General features: G+C 36.7%; 1 protein-coding gene across 1 annotated transcript in view; it reads right to left on the reverse strand.

The window, feature by feature from the left end:
- LOC135225209 (uncharacterized) overlaps nucleotides 1–7180 on the reverse strand; it is a 109197-nt gene extending 102017 nt beyond the window's left edge. Inside the window, exon 1 of the mRNA XM_064264519.1 lies at nucleotides 5600–7180. Coding sequence (XP_064120589.1) covers nucleotides 5600–5905 — 306 coding nt within the window. The 5' untranslated portion in view covers nucleotides 5906–7180. The remainder of the gene's footprint in view (nucleotides 1–5599) is intronic.
- Nucleotides 7181–10369: the final 3189 nt, after the last annotated feature.

The following is a 10369-nucleotide window of genomic DNA, read 5'->3' on the forward strand; positions in this document are numbered from 1 at the left end:
TTTTTGTTTTTGTGTATTTACTAGAATGTGCTTCGTCTCGGTTATTATTCCGCGTACTTGCGTTAATGAGAGACAGACTGTCAGAGAGAGAGAGAGAGAGAGAGAGAGAGAGAGAGAGAGAGAGTGAGTCATAATGTCAGTAACGTTAATGTCATCTACCACTGCCGCTTGGAGTCTAACTTTATAGCGTATGCATCTTTCGATTCTCGTTACCAGTTTCAACCCGAATCACTTAAAAAAATAAAAATAAAAACGTTATTTTGTCATGCGTTCCGCGGCGTATCACGGCGTTGGGCGTTTGTTTTGCGCAGACAAACGGGACAAGGAATATGTGTCAAGGGCGCGCGCAAGCATCTACTCTATTGCAAAGCTAAAAGAGACTGCAATTCTATAATGCATATGACATGTGGCAGGTTGGAGGAATTTTTTTTCTGATTAATGCATGGCGACTTCTTCTCGTTGTGTCAAATTATCCTACATTTTCTTCCATTTCTTTCTGGCCTAGGCTATTGGACCTCTCTCTCTCTCTCTCTCTCTCTCTCTCTCTCTCTCTCTCTCTCTCTCTCACCCTTTAGGAGTGTCGAAGAATCTGGAATCGGAATAAAATGTAAATGGTATGTTCTCTGCGTTTATAATTATCATACATTTTTTTTTCCATTTCTTTCTGTTCTAGGCTATTGGTACCCTCTCTCTCTCTCTCTCTCTCTCTCTCTCTCTCTCTCTCTCCTCTCTCTCTCTCTCTCTCTCTCTCTCTCTCTCTCTCTCTCTCTTTTCAGGAGTGTTCCAGAATCTGGAATCGAAATAAAATCCAAATGGTATATTCTCTTTGTTTATATATATATATATATATATATAGTTTATAATATCTTCCATCATTCTGGCCTGGGCCTAGGCTACAGGACTCTCTCTCTCTCTCTCTCTCTCTCTCTCTCGCTCTCTCTCTCTCTCTCTCTCTCTCTCTCTCTCTCTTTCAGAGTGTCACAAAAATCTGGATCGAAAAAATTAAATGGCATATTCTCTTTTCTTTATATATATATATATATATATATATATTATATATATATATATATATATATATAATATATATTTTAATATATTTTTTTTTATATCTTCCATCATTCTGGTCTACGCTATAGGAATCTCCCTCTCTCTCTCTCCTCTCTCTCCTCTCTCTCTCTCTCTCTCTCTCTCTCTCTCTCTCTCTCTCTCTCGGGATGTCCCAGAAATCTGGAAGGGCAAAGATATAAATGATAGATGGTATGTTTTCCATTTTTTTTTTTTTTTACATTGTCTTCCACCATTCTGGCTTGGCTGTCGGAACTCACTCTCTCTCTCTCTCTCTCTCTCTCTCTCTCTCTCTCTATCTTACTCTTTTATCTACCAACATTTCCGTTTCGTTTCTTCAGTTTTGCTGTCCAACCTATTTAGGTATTACTCTAAATGCAAATTCTGGGTTCTCTCTCAAGTTCCACCCTTATATCCATGTGCTTCGTCTCCTTTATGTTCTGGATCTCTTTGTCTCGCTGTCCAACCACTCTAACCCTTTATCAATGTCATGAGCAATGGATGACCGAAAGTGCCTCAATACTTGGTTTGACGGTCTGAATTCCACAAAATTAAATTGAATTGTCTACGTAAGATATTAAAAAAACGTAGTAATGAAAGACGTGGCCATTGGCCTATAAAGAATTATTTTATTTTTATATTTAATTAGCGTTAGTTGTTCTAATTTTTCTATTATTTTATTTTTTGGGGGAGAGGGTTAACTTTTTTCTATGCAGTTAGTTTTTCTAGGCATCCATCGAATTACTTCCCAGTGCGAAGTAAGTCTGACAAGTGACCTTGACATTCAGACTCGTTTATGACAAAAGAAAAGAATGTCGGGTGATCTTCTTCATCAGGTAAATAAGAAGAATTCTCGCGTTGTAAACAAGGATGCGACACACATTAACATTTTAATGCAGTATCAAAATGGCCCTTTTAATATGGGTTATTATAAGAACGTTCGTGTCAATTGTATGTATGGATGTATGTAGGCCTATACATACTATAAGTACATAGATACACACACACACACACACACACATATATATATATAATATATATATAATATATATATAGTATATATATATGTGTGTGTGTGTGTGTGTGTGTTTGTGTGTACGTGTATGTATACATGCTATGCGTACATACATACAATAGCATGGTAATGTGTGTATAGTCTATGTAAAATATATATAATATTATATTAAATTATATTATATATATCTATATATATATAACCTTATATTATGAGAACTTTTATCACATCACCATGACATTTTATACACAAATATCAGACTGCAAATATTGTCATTGTCATTTAATATCCAACTCGCGCTACTTCGGGCCTAATCGCCGAAGGGGAATTATAAGTGATAAATGATTTGGTACCCAAGTGATTCGAACACCCGACAGTACCCATCCACAACTTCCAGTTGATATTCTGGTGGTCTAGAACATTGACTGAAAGTGGCTGATTGGTACAGTCTCTTATGTACCAAATCATTTATCACATAATCTTATAATTCCCTGTCGGTGATAGGCCCGAAGTAGCGCGAATTGGAGATTCAATGGCATTTATGGCTTAATGTTTATATATAATGTATATATATGAGCCATATCACATTACCGTGATTCATATACATACATCGAGCTACAAATGTCCTAATTCGCTTTACCTCGGAATTGATATATTTTCATACATGTTAACCGAAGGGGAATTTTTTTAGTCAATAAGAAATTTGTCGGGTCACGGGCGCGAACCATCGAACCCAACAAATTCAGGACGCACAGTGGAGCCTTAAACCACACCCCCACTGCAAGAGGGTATAAATTTATGCCGCCTCTCAACTACATATATCAATTCCGAGGTAGAGCGATTTAGATATTAAAGGACATTTGTAGCTCGTTATATATATATATATATATATATATATATATATATATATATATATATCAATATAATATATATATATGTGTGTGTGGAAATGACACACATGGGAACGTGTGTGTGTGTGTGTGTGTGTGTGGCATTTTATACAGAGAATCTAAACTACGACACAACTTCTGAGATACTTATTTGGGATCATTGAATACTGATCAAAGATTTAATATGGATCTTGACAAAGGTAACAAGGTCGCATCCAATTTCTCAAGATCGCTCTGACTCTTCTAAGCTGTTTAAAGTATCATATGAATTATTATTTCTTTCACCTTTGACCTTAAGTGTCCGGTTCGGTTTGTATGCTAGTCTGTGCATTATCAGGTTGACGTTAAGCCGAATAATTTAATTCTTTGATATTCTCAAAGAAATTACAGTGTTTCAGGGAACAACTGATTTAGTTTTGCGAGTGAATACAGTTTCGTTAATAGTTCCATTTATTTATTTATTTATTTTTTGGGTCACAAACTTGTATTAAAAGAACACAACATTGTCTTTCCAGCTGTTTGTGATATATTCAGGACACAACACACACTACTACTTGAGTAACTATGGTAATCGCGTCTTTGTATTCGTGAGAGAAACCACAAATGGTAAAAATTATTTGGTAACTGTGTGGTAATCATCATGGCAGAGGTTTGCAATCGTTGACTGTCTTTCATAATCTTGTGCTGGTCTTGCAATCTTATGGAATTTCTATATAAGAATTTTGTAAGTACAGTAGACATTTTTCAGTTTTTAATATGGTAACTTCAATGTCTTTGAAACTACAGAATGAACCAGTTTGGAATCTTTGACTGTCTTTGATAATCTTATGTTGATCTCACAGACTTATGGAATCTAAGATTTTTTTAAACTACAATAGATAATTTGTTAGCTCATAATATGACAACCGAGGTCACTGTTAACTGCAAATATTATCTAAATCCAGAAAAATCTGGCTAAGTACACAGAAGTCACATTCAGAAGCAAGTATATCACATTTAACAGAACACGAAGTACAAGAGCGAAACCATTCTTCTTATACTTTATGTTCTTCGTCCTTTTGCTCTCCATACCACAAACATATGTTGTCGGTGAATTTATTTCTGTGTCGATTCTTCATGGGCGGTAGTACTGACTATTCATGGGTCCTAAATCGTCCCAAATCAATGTGCTGCATTAGTCATTCTTCAGTACAAATATCTTTCCCTTTGGGATATACGTGTACGGTATAGACAAGAATGACAATGAATTTTTCTTTTAACGCCACAGGCTGTAAACCCAGTTTAGGAAAAGTGTTAAATTAATACTTAGTTTTTCTGTTTGATTGTAACGGTAATACAGGGCCTTAAAAGATTAGATATATAGTTTCTGTTTCAGTGCCATAATAGCCATGGGCTTGGGGTTGCAAATATCATGCTACCAGCCAGTTGGTGACTTCTACCAAGTAGGAGTGACATCTTACGGCTTACTGATGTAACTAAATGATTACTTTTGCTTCAAATGACCGAGTCTTCTACCAGTGAGTGAACAATTCCTTTCTTCACTGGAACTGACATTACTTATTTACATTAACTTAAATGTTTCTTTGGGTTGAGAGTCAAGGCGTAGATTTCTTTAAGCAATAACATACAGGTAATATACCCGCTTACCGCCAATTTTGTTATTCTTCATTCTTTGTGGGGTGTCTCTCGGTCTAGCGATGGAGGGTGGAATATCACAGTAAGGTTTGTTTTGCAGATTAAAGGACAGAGTGTTGGCTTTTGATTAAAAACACTCAAACATATAAAGAAAATCATCATCTCACTTTACATTTAACTGACTTTCTTGATATTTTCCTGTTCTGTGTCATTCTCTATTTTAAACTCCTATCAGGGAAAAAGCGTAAAGTTTTGACTTGTATTTATACACAATGTATAAGTAAAATCCCTCACTCTCACGCTATACTCAATTGGTTTTCTTGATATTTCCTTTGTCTGACCACAGAAAAATTATCATAACCCGTAAGGTAGAATACATTTGTCTGGCTGGTTGTGCAAAGTGGCATAAAGTCTGCTTTATCGCTTGATTTGCTCATTAGGCGTCCAAGTAACCATCTCTAATGTCAACATGACTTCAAGGAAGTCCTAGTGTAATTAGGACTTTCATGAATGGAAGTCTAAGAGGATAGCATTAAAGTGTCTTTTACAACGTTTTAGAGATTTGTCTTCTCACGGAACACTGAACAAGGAATAACAATTTCATTATGAACATAAAGTTTTAATTATGATTTAAAGCCTTATGACAATGAGTCAATGGCTGAACTTTGAAGAATGAAATAAAATTGAAATAATTATATTTTGTGAAATATTCTAATTAAAAATATAGTTGCGTACCGGAGTTCAGTCACCACTGAAACTTTGAAGTTTAGGAAAACTTCAGTGGAACAGCTGCACGAGACTGCGGATCACAAAGATTTTGAATTAAGAGAGATAAGATTCTGAGTTAAGAGAGATAAGATATTCCATCCTCCAATTGTGGGAAATATGGAAAAAATGAAATCTACGTTGCACCTGGTTCATATCAACTCAAAGAGAGAGAGAGAGAGAGAGAGAGGAGAGAGAGAGAGAGAGAGAGAACCAATCCAGGACTTACTTTAGTGAAGTTGAGCGTGGCGTTGTAACTGATGGTGACGTTGATGTAACTGGCCATCACATCCTTGTACAACACCTCGAAGTCCTTCGGAGGTGGAGGGGGGGTGGGGGCGGTGGTCGTTGGCCCCGTGTAAATGTAGGGCTCCGTGGTCAGGTGAGAGGGGATGGCAGCCGCCCCTCCGCCCACGGGGAAACACCACCCACCCAACACCCACAGAAACAAGCTCACCCGTGCCCATGCCACCCATGACTTGACTACGATTCCGGACCAAGTGCCCATGGTAGATGGTGAGGCATGGTGGGGCATCGGTCGCTTTTGCTGTTTCTGACGCTTTTTCCTAGTTTGGTTTTTTATGATCTTTTCTTACATCAGTATCCATGGACTAGTTTCAGTTTGGGGATTTGCTCCTCCAGCGGCTTTCCCATCCCGTTTTCTATATATCTATAGTTAATGTGTTTCTTTTTTTTTCACCAGCTTCTGACGCTTCTTCCTACTTCCTTTTTCACTTATCTTCCATCAGTATCCATCGAATCTTTTTTGTTTGGAAATGTAATCTTTCAGTCGCTTTGCCACCGTATCTGTCAAGCCTCTTTTGACGGACTTTTCTGGCCAGAAGCTCTACCTTCTGGAAAGAGGCTCGTTATGTCCACTGCAAAGCTCTACCGAGCCGTAACCAATTTCAGCGTTCTTTTCCTGCCTTTCTTTCTCCCTCTAACGAGAAGGGGTTCCCAAACGGCTAGACACTTCCAGTGGCTCCTGCATTTCATCGCAACATTTCACTCTTGAGAGAAAGGGAAGTCTTTCGTTTTGGTTTTCCTCGGCTCCTGATCACAACTCGTCGTGGTTCAGCTCGGGTCAGATCTTTGCACTGAACAGCGAATTCGTACACCGTGCTTTAAGAATGAATTCGTAATTCTTTGTTTTGTTTTGGGGCTAGAAATCAACCGGGCTCGATCAAGAAAGCCATAACAGGTTCGTGCGGGACTGAAGATAATTGGTCATTTAAGGTTTACTCTCTCTCTCTCTCTCTCTCTCTCTCTCTCTCTTTCTGCTTCTTCTTTGTTTTCACGCGAACACTAATTAAAAACAAAACGGAATTCAGATTTAAATCAAAGTTAATTAAGGTTATTTAATCAATATTTATACACAGGCACTTCACGTCAGCTATTGTCAGGAAACTTGCGTTTGACTACTAAACGTCTTGGCGTAAGTCCTCTACACACTAGATTCGTAAACATTTCTGTTTTTCGTTTGTCCAGCTTCTCGAACTAGCGGGACCTTCCCCTCTCCTCACCATCCTGTCCTGGGCAATCGCCAGGCACCTGAAATTGAATGAACCAAACTTTCCGTTAATTTTTAAAGGAGATTTTCTCCCCTGACGAGTTCTGGGTTCATGGTCACTACCGCGCGTTTCGTGGGTCCTTTTTCGACACAATCCTTTGTGAGGTGAGAGAGAGAGAGACGAGGACGAAGAAGGACGAACACACGCCCCTAGCATGGGGGCTTTCCTCCGGGAGGAGCGAGCGACCTACCTGGCGCTGAGGCGTCTTCCAGGCAAACTGAGGCAGTGGCGTGTCTTGGACTTCATGATACCCTCCACTGACGCTCCACCTTCCCGCTCCTCTCTCTCTCTCTCTCTCTCTCTCTCTCTCTCTCTCTCTCTCTCTCTCCTTTCCTTCCCAACTTTCTTTTCTAATCCTTTACCTTCTTCCTCTTCCAGTTTTCCTCTATCACCCCTCAACTTCCTGTCCCTGCTACGTAGAGAGCGACAGAGAAGAAGTTCCGTTACGTCAGTGTTTCTTTGAAGGGATTAGTTTTATGTAACCGTGTCACGATGATTTTGTCGAGTTTCCCCTTGAATGATATATTGCACCCGAAGTTAATTTTATTGTGTATTGTTGCTTAATCTCTCAACAATACGTTTTACCAACTCATCACATACGCGTATGTGGTAACATTTATGTAATATGCCCCTTTTTATCAGAAGAATATATATTTTCTTAGACTTATCACCTTCCTTGAAGAAACGAACATTTTTACCTTCAATTTCAGAAAATTCTTCTCAGTTCTGAGATAGCTTCAGCATTAAAAATCTTTTAGTAAATATTTTCTGTGTAACTTTCATGGGTAGCAAGGGGAGATTAAACGTGTAAACCTGGTAGGCTTTGGAAATATTGAATAAACCTAAGGTTCTTAAACAACCCAAGTATTTGGAGACCTTTTTGTAAATTTTTGCAGTGCAATATAAGCAACAAGGAAAATTCAACTCGCCAACTCGACAATCACGGGAAATTTTATCAACAAATTGAGAATCGTAATCAGTGAATTAACTCTTGAGCAACTGAAGACGAAATGTCATCCACTTTGTCCTTGAAAGTATCTAGAAATCTAGAAAAACTATCTGGGATTAAATTTTAAAGTAATCCTGTTAGAAGAAAAAAAGGGATTTATTCAGAGTAGGATGAGAACGAAAACTTTAACGCAAAGGATGAGGAAACAAAAGAAAGGCGGCAGGTGAACTGCAAGTAACGAGAGTACAAAAGCCACAGCTTTAGTAAATCACAGAAACCAAGTAATTCGCAGAAGTAATTGCAGTTGCATGACTGTTTTAAGTTAGCAGGTTAAGCCAAAACGCCAATCAAATCTGTCAAGTTAACAGACACATCTTTATATTATTCGTAAATACCAAGAAAAACCATGAGAGAATGGGTGTGTTGAGAATGCCTCTCTCTCCCCCGAGTTTATTGATGGCTGAGGACCTTGATCTCAACAAAAAAAAAAAAAAGAAAAAAAAAACTCTTATATTCATCACGCTATTTTTATCTATAATTTCTATTAGTTTTTTCTTTGTATCGTTCTTTTCTTTTCGACCTAGAATGACAAAAAAAAATTAATAATAATAATATGCGCAATATTGTTTTCATTTTGCTTTTTTTTATCGTTGGGAATTTCAGCTCACGGTCACATGATAATTAAATCATTTTATACATCATTGGTAGGCATACAATCCTACATAATGATAATTAACAAGTAGGTGCTATATGATACGACAGATATTATAATTAAACAAATGCTTGTTTACTCTAGGGCAGTCTGTACCCTGGTGTACACTAAATAAATTGATCAATATTTTCATATTTCCGATCTAGTTTTCCGGGAACCCGATAATCTTACGTCTTCCAAACAGCGTGTACGTATATCGATCGTTTCCTTCGACATTAAGCCTGCCTCTCTCTCTCTCTCTCTCTCTTGTTCAGTTCTTACTGCTTAAACAATGGAAATATTCTCTCTCTCTCTCTCTCTCTCTCTCTCTCTCTCTCTCTCTCTCTTTTCGTTCAGTTCTTACTGCTTAAACAATGGAAATATTCTCTCTCTCTCTCTCTCTCTCTCTCTCTCTCTCTCTCTCGTTCTCAGTTCTTACTGCTTAAACCATGGAAATATTCTCTCTCTCTCTCTCTCTCTCTCTCTCTTCTCTCTCTCTCTCTTCTCAACAAGTGCATAAATATGCATGTCCATTCGTAATAAGAAAATTCGTATTTTTATAAATCACTATATCTACAAGTATGTCCATTTAAATCAATAGATAACTGACTGGTCAGATTTGTTACGAGTGAAGCGAAGTTATTACTGAAAACGGTCTCATTTCTGGCGGCCAGGCCCGAACCGGCCCTGGCGCTTTTCAAATGCTAATATCTCCAGAAGTGTTGAAGATAAAGGAAAAATTATTTCGGAACATAAAACCTAATATCTTTAAATTTCATCCCATATCAGAATTAATTTTAAAATGTCATAAATTCACATTTAAATGAAGTTTTTATTATTGCATTATGATTTTCGCCACGGCCCGAACCGGCCCTAACGCTTTTCTAATGCTAATATCTCCAAAAGTGTTGAAGATAAAAGGAAAATTCTTTCGGAAGATAAAACCTTATATTTTTAGATTTCATCCCATATAAGACTTATTTTTAAAAATTTCATAAATTCCCATATGTTTTAATTATTACATTATAATTTTCTTTGAATATCTTTCAGCACCAAAGTCGATAGTTTTCTCGGATACTAGTTAATCTATGTCGCCTCGCTGTAAAGACTCATTGCGCATTGTATTGTTTGTCTTATTTTTAGCAGTTTAAGGCTGGTGGACTATTTGAAATGCAATGAACGTTAATGTAGTAGAAAGTTCCGTGATACCTAGTTAATCCTTTGAGGGTTTAACTTGAAGTTTTGCTAGAATTAATCATCGCCTTTAGTACGCCCTATTGGTATGTATATAGTTTGGAATAAATACATAAGAATATCTTGCATTCTTCAGCTTTCTGGTGAATGCACGGATATCTTTAGCGAATAAATCTTAGTAAAATAATAAAACTGAATAAATCCTATTAAATTATTGAAATGGAACAACTCCTAATAAATGAATAAAACTGAATAAATATTAATGAAATAAAAAAGCGGAGTAAATCGTAATAAATGAATAAAACGGAATAAATGCTAATAAATCAATAAAACGAAATGAATCTTAGTAAATCAATAAAACGGGATAAATCTTAATGAATTAATGAAGCAGAATAAATCTGAATAAATGAATAAAAGTGAATAAATCCTAACAAATTAATAAAACGGAATAAACCGTAATAAATAAATAAAACTGAGTTAAATCTAATGAATTAATAAAGACGAATAAATCGTAATAAATGAATAAAACGGAATAAACCGTAATAAATGAATAAAACTGAGTTAAATCTAATGAATTAATAAAGACGAATAAAT

This window comes from Macrobrachium nipponense, chromosome 13, assembly GCF_015104395.2.
Source record: "Macrobrachium nipponense isolate FS-2020 chromosome 13, ASM1510439v2, whole genome shotgun sequence".
In the NCBI taxonomy this organism is placed as follows: Eukaryota; Metazoa; Arthropoda; class Malacostraca; order Decapoda; family Palaemonidae; genus Macrobrachium; species Macrobrachium nipponense.